This window comes from Rhopilema esculentum, chromosome 6, assembly GCF_057945365.1.
Source record: "Rhopilema esculentum isolate cy_ngs chromosome 6, ASM5794536v1, whole genome shotgun sequence".
In the NCBI taxonomy this organism is placed as follows: Eukaryota; Metazoa; Cnidaria; class Scyphozoa; order Rhizostomeae; family Rhizostomatidae; genus Rhopilema; species Rhopilema esculentum.
In genome coordinates this window covers 200,163-225,042 of record NC_142820.1, presented here as the reverse complement: position 1 = coordinate 225,042, position 24,880 = coordinate 200,163, and the positions used below count along the sequence as shown (strand labels likewise).

General features: G+C 36.2%; 1 protein-coding gene across 1 annotated transcript; it reads right to left on the bottom strand.

The window, feature by feature from the left end:
• Window positions 1–6,770: 6,770 nt before the first annotated feature.
• On the bottom strand, window positions 6,771–20,636 carry LOC135686726 (protein Wnt-7b). The gene is made up of 4 exons (XM_065203025.2): window positions 20,253–20,636; window positions 13,193–13,431; window positions 10,224–10,525; window positions 6,771–8,497 (listed from the first exon to the last, which is right to left on the bottom strand). The coding sequence occupies exons 1-4, from the start codon at window positions 20,327–20,329 to the stop codon at window positions 8,045–8,047; spliced, it is 1,071 nt and encodes a 356-aa protein (XP_065059097.1). The 5' UTR covers window positions 20,330–20,636; the 3' UTR covers window positions 6,771–8,044.
• Between the last annotated feature and the right edge of the window lie 4,244 nt (window positions 20,637–24,880).

Sequence of the window (24,880 nt, the reverse complement as noted above, 5' to 3'; positions counted from 1 at the left end):
TCTGATTTGGGTTCAGATGGCCTACGTCTTTCCGCATTATTTTTCTCAAACACTCTCGCCTTCGAGACGCCAATAAAATAGGTTGGTAGTTATTCATTTCCTGTTCCCCGTACGCAACCCATGTAAGTGGATTCATGTCAAATTTTTATTCAAACATTTAAATTCGTTTTCCAATATATCAGAAATAAAAAAATAATAAGCAAGAATTTCTTCGAGTTGCTGAATTGTTGGCTGCTTATTGGCCTGCTCAACAGCAACAGTTTTAAACAGATGCTATAAATCTTTACATTAATTTTGATTATTTAGCATGTAAAGAGTACTTTTAGACTTTGAAACAGTTTTTGTAAGTTCCCAGGGGACTAGTAAATTATGACGTCATCAGTATGGTTGTTTAACGATATTTTTAGGCGAAAAATCCATCACAAAACCGAATAGCTTTAAATTTTAGAACATACGACTTACATTATGTCTTTTAAATTTTTTGCCAGTGTAGGGGGGTAGTAAATAATGACGTCATCAGTATTTTAGTCTTGAGATATTTTCAGGCAAACATTCATCGCAAACAAAAATGTATATATTGAGGGGCTTATTTTCGTCATGCATGTTGACTGAACTTTTATTGATTTTATGAATGTGTATTTTTGTTAGAAAAAACAAGGTTTTGTTGATTGTTGACGTCATTTCCAGGGGGTAACAATTCAACTTTCTACTTATATGTTTCGCATAGAACTGTGAGGTTCTCGCTTAATGGGCATGTTTTGAAGATTAAAAGGACCAAGTTAAGAAGATAACAATTGTTCAAATGCCTTACCTTTCAATGGTAGCCATTCGCCACACGAGCCATCCCACGACGTAAAATCAGAAACCTCCCAACCACTCTAGTTATCGTTAGCTTCGGAGTCATCAGGTGAAAGACATCATTATTCAAGAAATCATTGTTTTTGTTCAGACCATTCTCAATGTCTGCATTGTACTCAGTTTCATCTTCAAGTCTTTCCATTCCTTGATTTCCAGGAGATTCCTTTAGTACGAAACTCTTTCCTTGCCGATAGTCAAGGCCACTCATGTTGGCATCTTAACATCTTTTACAAAATTGGTTGCTCTTCGTTATCTTCTACTTATGTTAAAAGTAACTGTGATCCGGTGAACCAAATTGCAGGGGCAGCGCCAGCCCCCAAATAGTGAGGTGGACAATGAAGGGGTGGAGCTGATAAAGGGGTCTGGGTGAGAAACCGGTGCAACACCGTACGAGAAATCGCGCTCGTTGTTGATAACCAAGTTTGAAATTTTTTGAAACCCTAAATAGAAGAGTTAAATTTCATAAGCAAAGGTTTGCATACATAAAAGCTGATAACATATGAGATAATTTCAGAGTGGTAGTTTTAGCCAGCAATGGTTTTAAACTTATTAACGAGGCTTTCTTTGTTTATCCTATCTGCCATATCTCGATCGATGCTAATTTGAACTAGGACATTGAGGCTAAAAGGTGATGCAGGTGTAACAGGTGGGGCTGCAACTATACTACCTTTACATCTTAAAAAAGGTTTGGGTACAAGTTTTTAAGTTAATTATTGCCAAAAACCTTTAACAAGGAAGGAAGACAAAGACCACACTCTAAGAACCAACTTTTTAGCACGATAATTCTCTGTCTTATAAATCACCTTCATTTTAGTTTCTCACTATTGACCATTAAAAAAGTTCCGATCTGAAAGAAGAAAATTAACACCCAGTTTATGAATCCAGTTTTGGAAGAGTTGGAAAATAGATCCTAAAAAAAGTGGGGTGGACATGTTCACCCCAGTCCACCCCGTGACGCCGCCCCTGCTTTTCAAATCTGGGTAGCTTTCTTGTCTCCAACAGCCTGTTTAAGTCAATGCAATGTCTTCTGGGCTGGGATATCTTAACCTCCAATGGGCTCCAGCTTTCTTATAAGGATAATGGAACGTATATCCTAGAAGGCAGTCATAGTTCCACCCCATTATTCTCTTACCAAGCCCAACCCTCTCCTGATTTGATGTCTGAACGGAGTGAGGTAGCAATGCTGAAGTCATTACAAAGGGTTCCTGTCACCCTTTCTAAAAGTTTTTGTATTCCAGATCGCTCTGAAGTTTTAGTATATTGCAAGATTCCACAGGGTAGGAAAGAGCAGTTAGGCATGATTTCACCCCTTTCAGACAGTTCGAATCTACCAACTCATGTTTTGCCAGCACATACTGTGTGTCAGGTTAAGTCTAGAAACATTGCAGTCTGTCTCATGAATACTTTTAATGTTGATGTTGACTTACAGGCTGGTCAAATGGTGAGCGAATTTTCCCCTCTCGTTCAAGTCCCTAAATTTACTAATTCTTGCAGGCCTGTTGTTGTTAATTTTTCCAGGACTATAAATTCTGATAGAAGCATTCGCGTACAACTTGAAAATGCTTCAAGCCCAGACCTCAGTGAAAGAGACCGTCAGACTATTTTTAAAACCTTATTTGAATTTTCTGATGCTTTTGAAGAGAGCCTAGGTCACACAGATGTTCTCCAACATTGAATTGGCACAGGTAATGCTTCTCCAATTCGGCAATATCCACGCATACTCCCTTATGCATACATAGAAGAAACTAAGGCCCAGGTTAGAGACATGTTAGAACAAGGCGTCATTCAATCAAGTAATAGCCTTTGGGCCTCCCTATTGTTCTTGTAAAAAAGGATGGAACTTATCGTTTTTGCATAGATTATTGCAAGTTGAATAGTGTCACGAAAAAGGATGCACACCCACTTCCTAGGGTAAATGTTTTACTTGATGCACTCCTAGGTTATTGCTTATTTAGCACTCTAGATTTGCGATCAAGGTATTGGCAAATCAGTGGTGACCCCCAGGATAGGGAAAAGACAGCATTTATCACCCCTGATGGCTTATGGGAATTTCGCCGCCTTCCCTTTGGTATTTCTGGTGGTTGTGCTACATTTCAACATGCTATATAAATTGTGGGCTCATATATGATACATGCCTTGGTTATTTCGATGATGTCATTGTTCCTTCTTCTAACTTGAAGCAACACTGTAACCGCCTGGCAAGTGTTTTAACAAGGTTTCGCTCCCATAATTTACGCGTAAAAGCCAGCAAATGTCATTTTGGTGCTGCAAGTGTTCTTTTTCATGGTCATGTAGTCTCTCCTAAGGGTATTCACACTGATCCCAAAAAGATTGAAGCTGTTTCTAAACTCCCTAACCCCCAGAATATTGAGCAGGTTCGCTCATTTCTGGGTCTTTCTGGGTATTACCGTCGCTTTATTTCAAAGTTTGCCACAGTATCCGCACCACTTGTGGCCTTTACCAAGAAAGGAGCTAAGTTTTTGTGGACTCAAAAACAACAGGATGCATTTAATTCATTAAAATACCACTTATGTAATGTTCCTATCTTAGCTTATCCCCAGCTTGACCAACAATTTATACTCCAAACTGATGCATCCGATATTGGTGTTGGAGCTGTTTTAACTCAGCTTGATAATTCAGGTATTGAACATGTTCTTTCTTATGCCAGTAGATCATTATCAGACCGTGAACAGAAATATTCTGCTACTGAAAAGGAAGCATTAGCAATAAAATTTGTCACTGATCATTTTTGCCCCTTTTTATTAGGCAACAAACTTACTGTGGTTACAGACCATAGTGCTCTTCGTTGGCTGCACTCTATTGAGCCAAAAGGCCGTATTGCCAGATGGATAATGGACCTACAGGAATGTTCTTATGAGCTACGCCATTGGCCAGACTCTGAAAATGGAAATACTGATGCACTTTCACGTTTGGTCTCATCTAGTTGCAATCAGGGTGTTAACACGCCAACAAAACCTATCCAAAACTGTACCACAACTTTAACCCCAGGCTTTCATCTTTAAGAAGCTCAGCATTGGCCTCAAATCTGCAGACATGCCTAAGCCACCCCTATTTGCTTGGTCTCATGACCCTATATTAAAAGCTTTTTGGCATTGTTGGGATTCCTTGCACCTTTTTAATGGCCTTCTTGTCAATTTGAACTGCTGAGAGGCTTTTACCAGAGTATTCTTTTGTTGTTCCATCTGCTTTGATTCAATCTGTTTTGCAAGGCATACACAGCAGCCCTTTCTCGGGCTATTTAGGTATTAAGCGAACCATTTTGCGCACAAAACATCGCTTTTTCTGGCCCATGATGTTGCCAAATTTGTGCCAGAAACAAATTAGATTCAAACACTGCCCCCCTCCAACACGTCACAGTCAATCAGCCTTTTGTTTTCTGGGCAATGGACTATATGGATCCTATACCTGAAACCAGCCGGGGTAACAAACACTTACTTGTTGTCATGGACCACTTCACGAAGTGGTGTGAAGTTTTCCCTACAAAATATCAGTAAGCTCATACAGTTGCTGACATTTTAGCTGAACATGTTTTTAGTCGTTTTGGTCCACCCACCATCATCCACTCCGATCAAGGGCGCAACTTCGAGAGCCATTTGATGCAGGAAATTTCTATGTTAATTGGGACACACAAGTCTAGAACTACTGCTTACCATCCTCAATGTGATGGACTTGTCGAGCGCCATAATCGAACTATGCAGGATATTTTGTCCTCTTTTGCTGGGTAAGTTTTGTTGTTCATGCGTCTAACACAAGCACATGAGTCTACTGGGTTTAGTCCCTATGAGTTAGTCTTTGGTCGTCAAGCTCATACAACTCTTGAGTTGGACTTGCAAATTCCCTTAAAGAATCAATGTAGACAGTCTGAGTATTCACAGTCAGTTCGTCAGTCTCTGCAGTCTATTAGGCATTCAGCTCAACAGAACCTATTATCCAGTAGATCTAGACAGAAAAAGTATTACGATAAGCATGCTGGGAACTGGAACCCACATCCGGTTGATGGTTCAGTTTGGTTACGCTGCCCACCTAAACGCAACCGTAACACAACCTTAACGTGTGCAAGCTTAAATAATTGATCATGATGTATCCATCTTATACGAGCTGACATGGCACCCTAATTTCATAAAAGAAGAAAGGGATGCTCTTCACAACCTATTACATATATCAAGCAATGTAAAATTATCAAGTGTCTTTGCCAAAACTTTTTACAACATACAACCTCTTACATTACAACCTGTTTTATGAATGGTTTTTGCAATCACGTCCTCCCGCTACATGAAAATCAATATAAACAAATCATAGATTATACAATGCTTCAAGTACTAAAAAACAACACCTTGTTATTAGAAAACATCGGAAACGTGGACGTTATAAGAGACATTATTTTAATTATGAAAGAAAATTACCAATGTTTTATAGAAAAATGGCCAAGAGAAAGAATATATTCAAAATCTTCGCACCAACAAGTGAGGATGAACTGAAATCGTCTAATCTACTGACAGATAAAGTGAAAAATAAAGTGATATGGTCGAAAAACATTGAAGCAGATTTTAAAATGTTCATTCAAGAAGCACAAAAAGCTGAAGCACAAGAACCTACTGTACTGTCCCTCCCCTACGAGGTTTTCGCTATTGCAGCATGTGCCTTGCCCATTCTTAGTTATGTTGGGCCAAGACGTAATGAAAATTCAGTTAATAGACAACTTTTTTATTCACAACTCAAAGCCGTCCGATAAGTTCCGATATCAAGACTTTGGCCCAACAACAGGATGTGAGAGATTTTGTCCCGATCTGAATAAAATCCATCCAATTAAGTTGCATAGATCACATTACCAAAAATCGTGCATTTTACAGCAAACTGGAATCGCTCATATTCGAAAACTCTCTCACTCTGCTGTGGCAACCATAATACCGCCTCGGGTAGCCAGAAAATCACGACGTCCTGTTATCATTATGGACGGATACCAATCATTAAAAAATGGAGCAAAAATTCTAATTTCCATTTACTTAGTAAAAAATATTTTTGTTCAACTCGTTGATTGAATTTTTTGTAGTTACATAAATCATGAAATTTCAATTTCCTCATGCTCTAATATGCGGCCCTGCTAATGATACCAGAACGTATTACAATGTTTTGGAAAATTATAGAATAATTTCTGTTCTTTTTTCAAATATTTGATAGAAACTACACAGCCATAACTGTGTTGTCTTGGCGTTTAGTCATATTTGTGTTCAAACCTACTTTCTTTCATTGAAAAAAATCCAGTTGTTAATGTTAAGAACAAATACTTATCGGAAATAAACTAAGATATATCAATTTAAAAGGAAAAGAAACATCGTTTTATAGTTCCAAATTCATAGTTCCAAATCCTTTTCCAAATTTAGTAAAAACATTTTGCTTATTTGAACTTCATTCAGAACAAACGTTGATCAGAAACCAGTTTATACGCTTTCTGAGTATTGAGCTGGAACGCAATGCTACAAAACATTTTCAACAACTTATTCTGATAAACATTTAAATTTCAAGGGTGAAATATAATGTGAAATATTTTTTCGTAGATTCGAAATCCTTTCAAGCTGCCCTTACGACACAAAGAAACATCGCTCGTACGACTGCCATAAAAGACTGTCCATTACGTTTACTCAGATTGCTGACCCATTCCATGTCTGGCCTTTGTTAGTGCCGTACTTGCAATAGCCTATTGCTAATTTTGGTTCAAAAATCAATGATATCATCGAAACCATTTAATCATGTTAGCCTTGAGCTTAAAGCAAATCCAACTGACCCTTTCAACTTGCAGATATTGAGTTGGGCAGTTGAAAAACGTCATTTACACTTTATCCATCGATTTTTCTTATCGGAAGCATTTCGTAGCAAAATAATTATAAGAAAAACAGAATGCATAATAGTGGTTTTTTACAAGGGAATTTACTTCTAAACTAAAATTTGCTACAAAATGGTGTAATAAATACGAGTTCACCCTGATGTGTGATTTGATATACCTAAACTTCCTTTGCAGACGCAATTCCTTGCTAGTCTTTCACTGCTTTGCTGATGTTAGAAACAGCATTTGAAAAACTTTTTCATTTAGGATGCATTTCTCTGTTGCAACTGCAATAAGAAATTTATCGAAAAAAGCTACGCCCAACCTCCCTGTTTAGTGCATTACCTGCCACAGTCTGACCAACAACTTCATTTGATGTCTGCCACAGAGGCCTATTCCTGACAAAAGAGGGGGGAAGGCATCAGAAGAAAATTCCCCTAACGTTTAAGCAAATTCCCTCCTTAGCATTGCCCTCTTTAAGGTATTCGGTCCCTTTCTCTGAGATATTGTGTGCTTTTCTACCGGCACCCCTCCCACTTGCATGGTTTATTATGATGAATTTTAAAAGGTTGAAAAGTCATGTCATTTTCTAGTGAAGGGCAAAAAATAGATGGTGATTTTTGAAAAATGATTATCGTAGGGCCAAGGCTTCATAACCTATTTGCTTTTCCAGCAACTTCTTTGATTATACTAGACAGTAAATGGTTATTCTTAATGTCTGTGTCTCAATACTGACCCAAAAAGTTACACTGTTTCTCCACAGTAGCAAGATTTTTGGCCTGTCTTGACCTCTTCTCAGATTCAAAATTCAGCAGAATAGATAAATTATTCGCCTCCTTTGTGAGTTGTTCAAAGGGATTCGTTGTTGGGGAGGAAAGTTTTTTCAGATGGTAAATCACATTTCTTTCAGGAGAAATCAGGTAACAAGGCAAAAATTCCATTAAAGTTTGATTAATCCGTGCACCTTTAATTCATGATTACAACTAAAAGCAAAACTTTGCCAGGCTGCTCTCAATTGTCTTGCATCTACTCTTGTCTTCGTTCTACCTTCATTTAAAGGTATTTTCAAATCATAAAAATGGTCTCGGGACTGTATCAAGTTTGCTTATACTGCAAATTACGTTCTAAATTTCTGCGAGTTTGTAAACTCTAAATAATTGAAGGATTATACGATCTAGATTTTGATCGATTGTCGATTAACTAATTAAAAGGCTTTAAATTAGTCTATTAAAGCCTCTGTCGTACTGCATTTTGGTCAATTACTTTAGCCTAGACTTTACAGTAAAGGTCGATCTACCCTCTATCGATGCTACCATGTGCAATTGCATGCATTGTTTCAAATGTTTATTTGCAAGTATGCACCTTTTCGAGTGATTCGCAAGTGTTACAGTCAACTTTACAGCACCATTTGAACTTGCAATTGCATCTTTCGACGTTCCGTCTGATTTGTATATTGTATCCTTGGCCACAACAGAGCAGGCTGCAGTTATCCATTCCAGTAGATGTAATATTGCAAACACGACCGCTTGTACCGAGCACTCCTTTGGCTGCATCAAAGAAGCAAAAGTTGGGAGACTTCTCGAAATAGAGTAGTTGCTTAATCTTGGAGCTTTTTGCTTCACGGATCTGCTTCCTTCCTCTTCTGTTAAGTGGCATTTTAATAGCATCATTGTAGAGCATTTTCATACGCTCGCCGACAATTTTGAACGGTGGCATAATTCTGCGACACACCCTCGTTGCGCACGAGCCACTCACTCCTGTACAGCCGCAAACACTCATCATTGAGTCAATTAACGCCTGTTTTACAATGATAAAAGGATTTAAAACTTAAGTCTTTAGGCGAGTAGTCATTTGAATAAGTTGCTTAAGAAACAACGTTTAAAAGTTAACTTTTTCTGAGAAAATACCCAACAAAGATAAATGGACTTTTTCAAAAAAGACAATTTCCGTGACGGACGGACAAACGACAATTCATAAGGTTTCAAAAGTCAGTTTCAAAAAATGATTCCTGAGTTGTCTCCTTTTGTGTCATGAAAGAACCCATAAGGAGGTGTAGATGAGTTGAAGCAATCACGTCTGGGATAAGCACATCGCCTCAGAAGGATACAAATGGCTGTCATGGCGGACGGACGGGATAGAAAACACTGAAAAGACTAATTTCACGCGTTCAAATATTCTATCTAAGCCAACGAACTTGATATAAATTTGAAATATTTTTAACGCGTAAACCCCAGCAAACAATTTAACAAGAAACGTCATCAAACAATTTAAACAATTTTTTTTCTCAACATTTGGAACTTTTAAGGTCAAAATTACCAATGGATCACCATGACTGACGGACGTGACGGACGGACTGGAAAATGTTGATGATACGAGCAGAAATATGGATTTTTTTCATTTTAAGGGAGATTGCGATTGTCCGTCCGTCACGAATTTGTGGTGAACATGTCTTTGATGAAGGAATATGATGAAAGTCTTAAACAATAATAAAAACATTTTGATGTGTCTATTGAGGTTAATTTTGTCTCTTGAAGTAATAATTTCAAACGTTTCAATCATTCAAAGAAGCATTTCTTATGAAACCACAATACACTTATAAATGCAAGCAGGAAATGAAACGCGGGTGAAACACAGGGACCCAAGTGTGATTGAAAACATTTTTTTAACGGACGGAGAAGGTGAAATTGTTGAATTTCAGTTGAACTACGTTATTGAGTATTGATTAAATGCAATAAACATGGTTGTTATATTGAAATGAGATAGTTAAAAGGCAAAAGGTGATATGATTTATTTTTTTCATGTGCCGGATGAAACTATTTTGACGAAAGGACAGACCAGAGGGAAATGAGATTGTCCGTATGTGTGACAAAACATTTTTTCACGAAAACAAATGGACAGTTAAAAGTAACCAGGATTATCAATTATAAAATAGGTAAAAATTTCTATAAAATAAATTCGATTAGAAGAAATTTCAAAAAGATTATTTGTCCGTCCATCACAATTATTTTCATACTTAGCTTCTAAATCTCCTATAAAAAAGAGCTAGTTGCTAAAATTGAGAAATATTTGTATTTTCCATCAATTTAGCTATATAATTCTGGGATAAGATAAAATCTTATGCAATATCAAGATGTTCGGACTTTTCTAAAAGCGCAACAAATTTCGTAATCGCCTCACAACTCGATTCGGTGAAATTGCAACGCACACACAGCGTGATGTCATAGTTCCGTAACAGTGTCACCGAATTGAAAATTGATTTTCTCGCGATGCAATTCATTAGTGAACGTAAGCAATTCTAATTCAAAAGCTATACATAATATTTGAAACCAAAAAACAGAGATCAAAAGGTTAAATTCTTTAAGATTAGCTCATAGAAGAAGATTGTAAATTTTGGCTGGAGGAGCTCTTTATTCGGATGTTGAATGAAAAGTGCAATTGCTGTGGAACATCCAAGAAAACTTAAACCAAATTATGCTAGATAAGAAAATTTTACGAGATAAGAACGTGGTAGGGAGCTACATACCAACCGACCAGCTCTGTTGTTGTGCAGGTTCATTGTGCGCCGCAAGTGTCTCTTTCTGCTTCGTCTTATCCGATCAACATACTTTTCTGTTGAATCAATAAATTCTTCTGCAAATTTTAATCCTTCATTTACATTATCGTTGCACTCACCCCACTTCCATTCACCACTTTTGTCGACGTGGCCTTTCTTTGACTTGTCACACTTATCGCAATCTGGAAACATGCCTCGACTGCATGATTGGGTAACAGAGAATGCTACGCCTGCAGATGTTATTGCGTGAATAAAGGCCGTCTCTTTAGTTCCTATGGCAATAATATAAAGTCTTTTTAAGATCATGATCAAAGACCCTTTTGTACATAAGCTAGCCAGGTCAGCTTGCACTGCACAGAATAGGTATGCTGAAAAAGCTGACAACAGAAAACAAGGACAATTTTAGGAGGATAGAATAAAATTAGGAGGATATTTCATCTACACTGAATAAAATTTTTCAACCTCTTGCAACAATGAAACTTTGACTTCAATTGAACTTTGACACTAAGATCTAAACACATCTAGAGAATTCATGCAAAAATCTACATTTCTGAGAGAAATAATCAGAATTAGAGGGGCTATCCCTTTCACCTGACTAAAAGGCTTATTCATAATTCTGGATAACATATTTTTTTTGTTATTTACAAAACTTTTGGTTCCCTTATAGCATAATAATACATACAATAAACCATCTTTTTGGGAATGAACTGATTCGAGTTTGAGAATAGGCTTGACCTTGTCAAAAGTTTGGTCAAACCTGTTTATGTTGTGTAGGTCGTATCGCAGAATTACTGCAACAACTTTATTTTGCAATATTCAGTGGACAAAATTGTCCTCTTGGCGACAAATTCTATCACCCTTAAGGCTGTTTGGCATGTGGTTTAAGGTTCAAAACCTGTCACTTTAAGACCATCCAAGCAACGCATCTTCTGTTATTCTTTCACGTACATAAGTTGCACGTACATTTTTTATATTTCTAACGCTACTTTGTAACATTCTGAAAAGTATATTTCAAACTTTATTCAAAACAATTATTCTCTACTTAGAAACTTTTGTTGAAGCCGAGCCTTGGCTTAATTTTAATGACTGCTGGTCCTGGATGTTCCTGTACCACAAAGGTGTATATGTCCCTATTCACCTGTATGTTTGTACAGTACTATTTTACTTGTAAGCATTTCGTCAAGATGGAATTTCATAGATTTTTTCTAAAGCCTTGAGGGAGCCTCCCTTTTGGAATAAACATACTGGAAAGCTCTCTTAAATCTGGAAATCATATTCTTGAAAATAAGTAGTCAGAAAGTGAACCTATGGTTTTAAAGTTCATGTCTATTTTTTCACAATTCAGAACATATAAACTTCACTTAACTTAAGCTACAAAGTCAATACATAGCAACAAAAATAATGGAATAATAACCTTTTTCAAAACTTATTATCTTGACTGAGAGACTGAGAGAGATGAAGACGAGCAACAGTCAACATCAAGAAGGCAACAAGGCACTCTTTAATAAGAACATTGAGAGGAATATTGCAAAGCTGTTAAAAGACGTGTAGGTAGTAAAGGAAAGAGTTCAGCACGATGCCATAGATATTGTTGAAATGTTATTGAATGCATTGGATTAGAAATTACCGCGGTCTGATTAAAGCATCATTTAACAGCTAGTTGTAGTTAACTACAACTTCCTTTGAGGAGGCTACTTTGTTAGACTTGCAGATGATTCCATAAATTGTCAATTTCTTTCACAAGGCACATTTCCACCTTAGATGTCTTAAATATACAGTTTTTAAAACAATGAAAGGCAGCACCTTTTGACAACCGGCTTGATGCCTTCCAGCACAGACCAGCTCCCGTTTGCGTAAATCTTGACACCGGGTAGATTTACCTGGTTTTGCTCTGACAAACGGCGCTATTTGTTAATGTCTGGTCAAAAGTTACATGATTCCGTTGTGATATTTGAAAGAAGGGTGATAGACAGAAGGGAATCTGTTGGTTACAAACCAGGAGATACGTTAGTTCCTGCCGGTTTTAGCAGCCTTGTCAACTGCGGATAATCCTAAAGAGTGATTTATTCTGCCGACCAGAGCAAGTCTTGTACATCATATTAATCTTAAATAAGCTCTCCTTTTGTGAGCTCATCTAGCCTTGTCTTCAAAGCGTTGCCGCATTGTTCTTGGTCTTCGCCTTTATTCAGAGAAGATGCAATAAATATTTGCTAATTGGAAACTTTATTTCTTATTCACACACCGCACTCTTTATCAGTTATTGTTATACAAGTGTGTTTAAGCATGGTGATTGGAGAAGCGGTAAATCATTTTTGCAATATCTTTTCAAAGGTTAAGCGATAGTAAGTGTTACAATTGATGGAACTTCATGTGTTGCTTCCGTCTCTACGCAGTATCTGATGGCGTAGTAACACTGGTCGCGCCGTATTCGATTCCAATCCTAGCTGCTAAAAACCGCTGACGGTGCAAAGTGACCTCTGCATCGTATTGCAACACTCTTTTTTCGCTAAACCCTAACAGTATTCGCTAAAAGCTACATATCTTCTTGAGAAATTGTTTTGCCATCCCCAAATGCATTATGTGACCTTTTAGGCACATTTTTTCGTTATTACTGAAAATTTTTGCTGAAAACTATTGTGTTGAAACTGCGTCTTGGTGACAGTTGCCTCTGACAAGCGCCAGAAATGCGAGTAGCTATATGGATATGAAACCTATGCCGTCTTGATCATTCGATGAACCTGGGAAGCAATTTTGGCCAAGATTATGGGTTGCTATTCGTCTCATCGTAATGGCAACAAACTGCTCAGGTGACGCTGTAGTTGACGAAATAATTCGTTTAGCAACAAAATTTCAAATCACTTTTCAGTTGGATTGGAATGATCACGTTTCTAGATACTTTTAGGTATTCCGTTTAACAATTTCAAAGAAAATTGGATTACCTCGATCGAGAACACGACCAAATACATTTCTTGACTTTTCATTGGTGAGCAAGGGACAGTTCCACCTTTCCCGTCGAAACTGGCGCTGGCATTCGTCGACAGCTATCTGCATGCCAAGACCGACTATTCGGATGACGCGTGGTCTACTGCGACAAAGTTGAAGATGGTAGGAATTGAGGTTCGACACCGAATTGCAGTCAATCATTCCATTTGTGTTGATAGACGTTAAACTCAGATACCTTTAAAATATAATGAAGAGACCCAATTTAAGAAGATTGATTCGCATTTAACAGGGCAAAGCGTGCAAAGTTGCATAATTCCTTTTTAGAATGTATTGCAAATAAGAACAGCAGAATTGAAAAAGTTACCTGGCACGATAATGTCATGCTATGTCTCACTAGTTCTAAAGGCAAGTCAAAAAGGAATTCCGTTTTGCACAAGAATCACTGGCCATGTGCAGATGTGACTCCGAATGATGTACCACATTTAAGAAACACCTTGAAAACCCCTGGTACACAACATATGAATGCGCTAATGCAAAAATGTAAGAAAAAAAATCTCACTTCAATTGGTCAGAAATCTGGCCTAAAAGCAAGTAAATTCTTGTGCATTGTAGTTTTTGTTAGTCTGTAGCAATTAGAAAATGAATTTCAAGGCTTTTCAAGGAGGAAAAGAATATTTCAAGTCTGTGGATCGAAGAGCAAGGAACTTTAAATTTATTGTGAAAGCATCATTTGACCATTCCAGCAACACAACCGCCACGAACACTTTGTGCAGCCTTCCTTTACATGCAGTCAAGACTCGAGTACGTCAAAATTATGGATTCAGTGAAAGAAAATAATTTCATAGAAGTGCAATAAGGTAAATTTTCACAAAATATGAATGTCTTAGCAAAACGTTCTTCCATCCAACAATTTGTTATAATACCTGTCTGTGGTTTCAGCGTTTTTTCATAACTGTCGATTGAAATTTCTAACTTTTATTCAATTTTGGACAAAAATTAAAGATGATCTTTTTGGTTCAAAAAATTGTTGAGCAAAAAGTGACAATCGCATAATTACATTTTCAGATCGCAATTTGCGCAATTCTAATCGATGTAAATTGCACTCGAAAATCTTCAAAAGGAACTAAGAATTCGGTCCAGTCCTGAAAGTTTCTTAAGAATGTTCTTCTGTTAAGTACTGAAAGAATGGATTGCTGTGGGATTCATACTGGATTGAGCAAATTTTGACCTCTAGTCATAAAAATACTTTTCCTTGAACGAGAATTTGCTTATCTTTAAATATAACTAACTGGGTAGGTTAGTTACAGAAAATTCTTTTTTGGGTTCATTTTTGCTCAAAAACTATATAACCTAGCTTGATCACTTCTGTTTTAAATATTTTTGAAAACCCAATTTTTAATGCCAAATGTTCATATCATGCTAGTGATTCTATTAAGCTTCAAGGATATAAACAAATGCGTGTTGGTGCTTGAAGCATTAACGTAGTGTACCTGACAAAATCTAGCACAAAACTTCTAAATCTGTGTTTCAAATTCAGTTATTGATGCTACGCTCAATTCAATATCAAGGTATTATATGATCTGAAGTCAGTTGATATTATTCTAACCAACATTTACTGGCTGACGCAACTCCTAAGGGCTCCCTAAAGGTTGTCACGGTAAAGTTTTGTTTGTACTAGTTGGTATAAACAGTCATTTAAGGAACAAATATTCCCAAGTTGATATGTTACATGAAGACACCAATAATTATTTATCCAAATTTACTTTGTCTAAGTCTAAAAGTATATAATTTGGATGAAATATCTTCAAAAAGCCAATTCAAGCAGAAAAAAAATTAATTAGCTAATTTCAATATAAGATAAACATCTTTCTTTATTCAACAAATCCTGATAAAAAAAATTGAAGGTATCTCAAATCCAACAGGACGAATTTCAATTTCTGAAAAGATTTTGATCCATGATTTTTCATCTGAGAAATTTATAATTTGTTAATCTATTACACTCGTTTTATTGTAAGTTTTGTGGAATATAATTCTTAGATTTGGTAAGTAAATTTTTGCAGAGCCAATTGTAGAACAGTACGTTCGCTGAATTTGTACCCAGAGGAATTTATCATAAAAAGAAAAAAGAATGAAAAGAGAGAAAGATACTTTAAATTGTCAGATGTCAAGTGCTGCAAAATATGATTTGATTTTGCTGTGGGCCAAACAGGAAGATGCGATGGCCAAAATCTTCCCGAGGGGGCAACCCCGGACCCTCTTTCCTTTTCCATCGGAAATAGTCACCCCTTTTTCCATCATATTCCCCGGCGCTCCTTCTTTTTATTTGGCCTCGAAATGTCGAAGAGTTTTAGTGACTAACTTCAGGTTCGATCCATTAAATATTTTTTTATCCCCTCCACTCTGAAACTTGTGGCGCGGGCCGTGAATTTTTTCCTTTGAAAACTAAAAGTTTGCTAATCGACACTGTTGCCAAAATGAAAGCCCGTGGATAATCATATTCATTGATTTTGAACAGTTTCTAGATAATTAACATCTTTCGTATATTTTTATTACTTAAAACTGTTTTGTTCCGTATTGATCCTTCAATCTTTGTATCGTATAGAGTACTTTCCTAGCTGATATCAGTATTTTCCCTGGATTTTGCAAAAAATATGATTGTGCAAGGGTCCCCGAACTGTTCCTTAACGCCACTGCTAGGAATAGAGAATATTTTGTAACAGAATAAGGTTCTAATGCAGTCACTTGCTGCATGCTACTTTAAAGCTTTTTAACCAACCATAGAAATTCAAATCATACATTCACATTAATCCACTGCTGGCTGCCAATTCATACAGCGTCTTGAAATTACAGTAAAACTAGCCAGAAAATAGATAATGGTTGCTTTTAATTTGAAACTGGCTGAGATTTTCAAGATACACCAAGAAATGATTCTTTTTACTTGTCTTTATAAACTACGCTCATTATTCAGTGCCCAGTTTTCGTTTTATCGGAAATTTACCAAGATCCACTTAAACAAGTTATTTGTATCAGTCTCCTAAGAGATCTTTCAACGTCTTACCAACACAAAATCACAAGGAACTACCAGTGAAAGCAACCCAATTGAACATAAACAATTTATCTTCTCTCTATTTTCCATGTTTAAAAATCGGAGCTTTAAGCTTTTAACAAAGAATAGAAAAAAGTCTGTGGTATATCACAAATATGCCACTGTATCTAACTCTTGAATGGTGCATCACTACTGAAAAATAAAATTTAGAGTATCTCCAATAATTAATAATAAGAGATCTCCATAATTAAAAAAATTAAGACTTCATTCGTTACATGTGGGTTAGGGAAGAATTTGGCTGAGAATTCTTTCGCATTCTTTAAAATATTTAATCAATTCACAGCAAACGCTTAGTACATAATCTCTATGCTTTATCATATAATTTATATACTTTTTATCCGATATACAGAATGACATTTGATTGCAATAATCTTCTAGTTTGTGTTTTCCTTGACACGACCGTACTTACACTCGCTATCTTTATGAAAAAACTTCTTAAATTTGTGAACAACACATCCTCCTGTTTAGAACACATTTATCTTATTCTTGTTGCAGCTTGAGACAAAAGTTATTGAACATGAATTGTAAGGCCCGAAAGGGTAAAGTGTTACAGTTACATTAAAATCAACAGGTTTTATCTACTAAAAACTAAGATGCATTTTTGCTTTGTCTCAATCAGCTAATTTTGTTATTGATAGTTCATCCGTAGTAGTCATTAGTTTATCATAATTTCTTCCAGAATACTGTCAACTACTTTATGCTCTCTCCAACATTTCTTATAAAATTCAGAGATCAAAATTCATTTTGCGCGATGTAAGCGTCATAAGTTCTCCCATAAGTTCTCCCATGATGCGTCATTAGTTCTCCCATCAATTATTTTCATTTGAAATCTGACTTATTATCTAAAAAAAATTATGAAATTCATTAAGTATGAATTCAAAAATTATAAATTCATAAAATGCTGGTTTATCGCAAGTTTTCTTTTATTGTTGCAGAAGTATCAACATTCCTGTGAGCATACTTAAATTGGAGAAAAAGATCTTAAGACGCAACTTTCTATTCAGTAAATGCTTACGTTATATTTCATTTCACAAAACAATAACCATTTGCTCAATTTTTCTATGATAAATCGATACATCGTATCAATTGATAATTGATAAATTATACCTTTCGTGCTAGTAACATCTTACTTTTTTAAAGATGACGTGATTTATTGATGTATCGTGAGAAACAGCCAATATGATTTGCCTGATAGTTGTGCTGAAATCATATTAACAACTATATGCGGTCAGAAAGTATAAGGCTATAAATAATGCAAGTAGAAAGTTAACATACTAGTTATTTGTATTGTAAGACTAAGCCCTAAACAGTTTGGTTAAGTTTTGGACATTCTCTTCCAACTGCTTGTTGGCAAGATTCTTCATTAGTATGACATTTTCAAGAAAGAAGAAGACCCAACACTTATAAGAAAGAAGATAAATTATTTTAAAAAGATCGAAAATGAAACTTTTTCCTGACAAGGCTGCCAAAGTCCTTAGCGAGATTTTATCTACCCACTTTATCGTTGAAATCACAGGGGCTTGACTTGAAGTTCTCGTGCGGTGTTCTTGAAGACAAATTCAACTAGACATGCTATTTAAATGCAGCTTTTGGTAAAATCATAATCTTTAAAGCATCAATAAAATACATGGAGGGTAGTGTTCTAACAGAAATAGCGAGATTAAAATTAAAAGAAAACTGAAAAGTTTATCTTTAAAAATACGAAACACATGTCGATAGATTCTCTGGTAGCTTATCATTTACAAACTCAAATGACTGATATGGTAATAATATGAATTTAAGTAAATGTATCCTAATTCCTACATACATAAAAGAAACTAGATTTTTTTTGTAATTGGTTTGAAATAGCGATTTTGTGCGAATTTTAAGCCCTGAGGCTGTTTCAATATTATTCAATACTCCAAGTCACTTTAAGTAAGAAAAATGGCAAAATCGCCGTGGTTAATTGCATGTTCGATTTAATAAATCTGAAAAATATCCCAGAGGAACACCAAAAAATGCTCTGCTCCTATCACCCTTCTGCGTTTGACAGGACCGTTGCTCAACAAGCCGTTTTGCACTTTTTCTTTGTTAATATAACGAAAACAATTGCAACACCGAAACAATCTTCCTATAAACTGAGGAAATTCTTGCAACTTTGGCTTTAGGTAATCTAAAACACCTTAACATTACTAAATAATGGAATAATATGGCAATCTTTTGCACGAATTTCTTAGTTCACTTGATAGAAAGAAATACAACATAAGAAATTAACTGTGTCTATATTTACCTGAACGAAAAGCTTCGAACCTACCAGAGTTAGAGCTTTTTGAAAATTTACAAGTGGACCATGTGATTTGTTTGAATCAAGTTGGTTACTTGATCTTTGTTTCGAATCTGCAAGCAACTCACAAGATCTTTTTGCATTTAAACATTAGACTAATATAACAACTTGAGATTGTTAGAATGCACCGTTGTGTCATTGACATTCATAATATTTTATTGCTGTTTACTAAGCGTGTTAGTGGGATCATGATATCACACATTGGGAATGATATTATGATATTACAATATAAGTACAAAATGATATTATGCACTTGAGCATAAATCTGCATTTTTGATGGTTCGCTGTATATGTTAAAAGAATGAAACATTGGCTTTCAAATATCCAATTAATGCATTAGAATTTGTTTGTTTTGAATGTTAATTTTCAAAATATAGCACCATGATTGTCAAAAATATGAATTGGTAGAGCTTATTGCCACTATCTACTTCGACCAAACGTTACTCAAGCTTTTTGTTTGCAACGTAAAGGAAACGCTAATTTCATTGAAAATAAAGATGAGCACATCTCAACCCGAAGATATATTTGTATCTAATTGCTTACTGAGAGCAAATTAACATAACGTCATAACAGGCAACATTAACCGGCAAAATCTGTAGTTATTTAGAGGCAAAAATAAGAACAGACAGATTCAAGCACTGCAGGAAATATCTTGAACTGGCATCTTGTTAAGGAAACCAAAAGCATGTATATTTCTGTTTATAAGGAATCAAGCACTCTATGACACACCGATAAAGCTGTAAATTTCGTTAGAAATGGCATTTGTTTTCATGCTGCAAATATGAAAGGATAATGAAATGAATTTTTACTGATATCTCTTTAGTTTCAAAAAGGATATGCATATTTTTTTCCTAGTTCAAGTTACTCTATTTATTTCTGACTCGGGGCCATGTCCCCTTTGTCAGATATTCCAGACTAGTTTAGCAAACATTCGAATTCTAATAAGCTTCATATTCATTCTCATCTCTCTACTTACTTATTTCTCCCTTTCTCTAAACTTTTCTCTGGTGGGATTTTTTCAACGTTTCCTTTTATTGTAAATTCTCTGTGTGTCTATTTTCATTTCAGTTTATAAGGAATGCTTTCGCAATCCCTTTCTGTTGCCAAAATTAATCATTCCAGAATTCAATAGTTTGTATGTAATGTTTACTTCAAATTGCTAGCCTGTTTACCACGTTGATCAGAAAGGCTAACTTCAAAACTTTCCTTCAATCGCCTGCATTTGAGCATATCACGATTAACTGCATCTGTATTGAGTTGAAAAGACGACAACTGACTCCATCTCGACACAGCTTCGCGCGGTTTAAGAGTCTAGATAGATGCTAGATATGGAATTCTTTATAAGTTCGCTAGTACTATAATGACATTAAGACAGTTGAAAGGTTTGCCAAGTGCATTTTCCATGAAGTACAAGCAAATTTTTGTCTAAGTTTAACGTGTCAATGACTATAAGTGAAATAAAAAGAGTAGCAGGAAGTCTGAAAAACCAAGAAATCGGTGATGCTTTTTAAAAAGAATCAATAGCGTCTCGAATTTTCTTGCAAAATAGACTAAGGGCAGAAGTAAATGCACGAGATTCATTTGAGAAACCTAAAGACAATTAAAAGCAGAAAACTCCAAAACTTACATCCAATTTCCAGAAGTTGGCCCGTTGCACGTTATAAGAAGTAACGTAGCAATCAAAATGTGCCTTGTTTGTGACATGACAACGTTGAATTTGACTCACTGTTTTGTAGTTGATTGTACTGTAGCAATACTGACATGAAAGCAGCAGCCCTCACTGGTCAAATATAAACATTTTTCAAGATATTCTTAAGCAGTGCTGATTCTGTAAATGTGGCTTTCACCTCATTAGGGCCTTCTTACGAGGTCCGGTCTCTCTCCTGACTCGTATCTTGGAGTATGGAAAGCAACAAAAGAGTCAAACGCATCTAAGTCAACATCCCAAGCTCCTTGTTATCACACCGGCGTATTACGGTTTACAATACAGCATTAGAATAAAAATTTCATTCAGTATATAAATAACAAGATGCGGCGAGTAACACGAAAACCTTAGAGTGATTTCTATTAAGATGTTAGATGTTTTCCGACAAAATGGGTAAAATGCTGAACGGAAAACCCAGTTTTGCCGTTCCTGAGGTCGTTTGACAAGTGTCAAAGCTTAGAGATGCGCAGTGCTAACGCTAAAATCATATGGCTTCTTTGCTTACAGCAGGCAGTCAAACAAGCATAAGTTCAAATAAATTCTTTCATGTCTGCTGCAGTATAAAAAGAACAACAGCCGTTAAATGGGCTCGACCGCGATTAGCAAATTTTCAATAGATTTCATGAAATCGTCTTTTCAACGACGGCAGGAAATAGGAATCTATGTAGCATGCGTTGCGCAAAACAGAACAAAAACATGTTAAAAGTTTACTTATTCCAGGACGAAAATCTGATGGCTTAATTCACTTGCAGCAAAACGAATGATCCAGTCAGATGATGGCATCGCTACCATTTAGAGCAAAAGATGATACCTGACAATTACATTATTTTCGTTTTTGGTTACTTTTCATGTGAAAAATTATTCTTTTACCTGGCAAAGTATCTTTGAAACTTTTAGATATGATATTGCTACAGAAATACTTAAAGAATAATTTTAGACACAAACGAAATCTCTCTCGGGTTCAGGCCTCTGTGTCAAGTGCAGTCTTTCAGGCTTTGATATGGTCACTTAAATACTATGACAAAACACTTGTAAATTTAATACTCTTGAAAGCGATCTCTCTACAGGCATCCAAATCAATATTCACCGAAAAAGCGACAAATTTCACATGGAAGATTCTCTAACAGCAGATTCAACTTCACAGGGCTTCTGAGTCGAAAAGTGGTTGCTATTGATAAAAGACATTTAACGTGTGATATCTTGCTAAGTCGAAAAGCACACAATTTCCTTTGTTTTAGCCATTGGTTTCGCACAGGCTTTTACAATCACACGCAAGCGGGTCGCTTCAATTTTACGTATATTGGCACACACTTTTCCAAAAAAGAGACCAAACTTGTAGAGTTTTGTGGGTTTAATCACTGTTGAAGTGGATTATGGGTTAAGTGGAAGGAGAAAAGCACGGTAGGGTGTCTGCCGTGCGATCAGTTATTGAATTGCATTGCTCATCCGTGGTCGGCGTTTTTCATAGAACTGACAAGTATGTCTCTTCCAATCTGTAAGTCCGCTGAGGAAATCTACCCGAATGTCTTTGGAGACTTGCATATTCTGTGGTTACGGAACCAATAAAGCATTTGCCTTCTCGACATGCTGCTGCTGTGTGTTAAGTTTCCATAACCTGGAAAGGTACCTCATTATATCTTAGCAGCCCACATAAATGGAAAATTCTTGATTTGTATGCTGAAGTGGCGAAACCTCAAAATAAAAATGAACATTTTCTCAATATCTTTTTCGTGCTGCGAAACACCAAGCTGTCTCCGAAAAGCAGTGTCATTATGCACAAGTGGCCTTTTCTATTGACAAAAATTCATGCGCATGAGTTAATGAAAGGCTTGGTAAAAATGGAAAAACTTCGAGTAAGGATTTGACTCAAAGTCAGGAGGCTGGGAACAAGCCCGTTTTTTCTAAAAGCACGCCCAGGCCAGACACACCTTATTCATAATAATTACAGTTACGTCTGCCCTCTCTATGAAAATAAAGCCACGAGGATCCCGAGAGTGGTTCAAGTATAGCCTGCTTGAGGTTCCCGTCAAATGTTTCCTTGCTAGTAAATGACGTTTTCTTGTTGGTAAATTTTTTCTTAGTGCTTTATGCTCTAATTCTTATCTTCATATGCAAAGTATAATTTTTGTTGTATTTTTGTAATTCATATTGGCAAACACGATAAGTGTTTGTATCTGTACTGACATGACATCAAAGAAGGTATTTCTTTGAATTGATTTTAAGGTGCATGAGTAAGGGATATTTATCACGAAATCGCGTTTAATTACAGTAACGTTACAGTTGCCATCAAAAGTTTTATAGCCCATCTTTACAGCTCAAAAGTTTTACAGTCTTTTTGATGTCTTGACCCCATTATTTGCATTTCTTAGAAGTTGGTTTTTTTTGGGGAGGGGGCCTTGACAGGCACGAAAGTTCCTTTTTACATAGCTTTCAAAACATATGAACATCTTTACACTTATTCTCAGCCGAATAAGAAATTGCCTCGCATGAGAGCGAATGTGAAAGCATTAGAGTCAACGAATAAATTATGTGTAAGAAAGTAACGCCATAAAAAATAAAAAGACACAAAAGACTCTCGCAAAGAACTTGCTCAGCGCTTACAAAACAATATATACCAAGTTGTAGCTAATACTCGATTTGAGGATTACATTGGCTCTTTGCACAAATACGGTGACTTATTAGCTGAAGTTGCCTTTTTCTTTGTGTCTCTATTTGAATCTGCTGTGCAATTTTTCGTAATCAAATGTTATTAGTCAGCTAAATGCTCGAAAGTAAATGTTTGCATTGGATTCATTTAATTTGATACTAAGTAAACTTTGGACCATTTACATCATCATTTTCTTTGACGATTGTTTTCTTTGAATTTCTCTACACTCATCCATTAGTTTACCTAGGCATGTTGATACACTGCCTGAACATTAAGCTCTTTATCAATACAACGATCCAAATACAGGCTGCTTACATCAGAAGTTGCTTCAGTCTTCAAAGGCACCCCGTATTTAGCATTAAAAGTGAAACCCCCTGCTTAGAGAAGAGATTGAAGGCCGGTAGCAGAAAATCTAAATGGATTTCCTACTACCGTTACTCTGTCACAGAGAAAGCATGACCATTTCTGGTACGTTCACAGAAATCACCATTTTGATCACAGGAATTTTGTTTGCTGAAAAATGCCTAGGTTTTGGTTTAGACATTTTTGTTTCATATTTGTTCCAGGCTTCCAAAACAAAAACCTTTAGCAAATAAGGGTAGGATGGTTCTCAGAATATTAATCATAAGACTGAAGGTGGCGTTCTCTCATCATTTGGACCATTTAGTTATGGGCTGTCGGTGCTCCAATCGCATAGTCGGTCATAAATAAAACCCCAACTGTTTTTGAGGGGGTTGAGAAGAAAAAACAATGGCCTTCTTCCGCCGACTAGCAAGATCTTGTTCATGCAAAAGTCGCAAGCCATTCGTCCATTTATTAATGAACGAGGAAAAGAAGTAAAAAGTTGACATAAATGCAAAAACCTGAAAACGCTTAGACATGGGTTGGGTGGCAGGGTCACAAGAAAAACCTTTGCTTTCCACATTCCAGCTTCAGGTGGTCATGTAACGTGTGAGGAAGAAACTATGCCAACATAAAGTTTATATACTCAAGGCCAATGCACATTTGCACGTTTGTTGCTTTGGCCATTTAACAGACACAATGTAATACTTGCTTCTGCATTGCTTGTGCACAATAAACACAAACTCAACAATCGTGCACTCTATGCCAAAAATAAATGCCCAAGAGACACCGAAAAGGCGTACCCTGTCACACATCAAACAAAATTAAATTTCATTCAATGAAGCCTTAATAACATTTCAAGATCATTTATAAATTTCCAAAGTCTTGATTAAAGTAATCCTAGCCTTCCCATATACACAAAAATACAGATAAAAGGCTCAAAAGACTAGATGACATGAAAGAGGACATGACCTGGATTTTATACTTTAGACTTCAAAGTCGAATTTTTACTGTCCTTTCACAAAAGCGCAAAAACACAGGGCATTGTTATTCAATGAAAAACCTAAGAGCATCAAACACGAGATTGCACGCAACAGTGAGGTTACATTGTAATACAGAAAAGTACTTTTCTTTCTCAGAGTATGAAGCTTTGGATAATGAGCAAAAAGAAAAGCGATGTTGATATCAAGGTGAAAGGACGATTCTAGAAGGAAAACGGTGAAACTTCTCCTTGTTTTAATTACGATTGTATTATAAACTATTTAGTAGAAAAGTATCAAGATAGGGAGCCTAAACACACAGACATTGTCTTAACAAGTGACGTAGCGAGCGGGAAGCAAAAAGGACAGACGCCCCTTCCCCCCAATGCACCCAAATCTTACCACCCTGGTTATGCTTCTAGTAATAACCAAGCAGCATGACGCTGCTCAGAAGAAATTGTCTGTTCGACAGTGTTATAAGAATAAAGTCCATACTGACATAGTAGCTGAATGCTTGGATATTAAGAGAACTTAAACACAAAGCAAATTTCGCAAAAGATGTCAAACAAAAAGAAAAATCA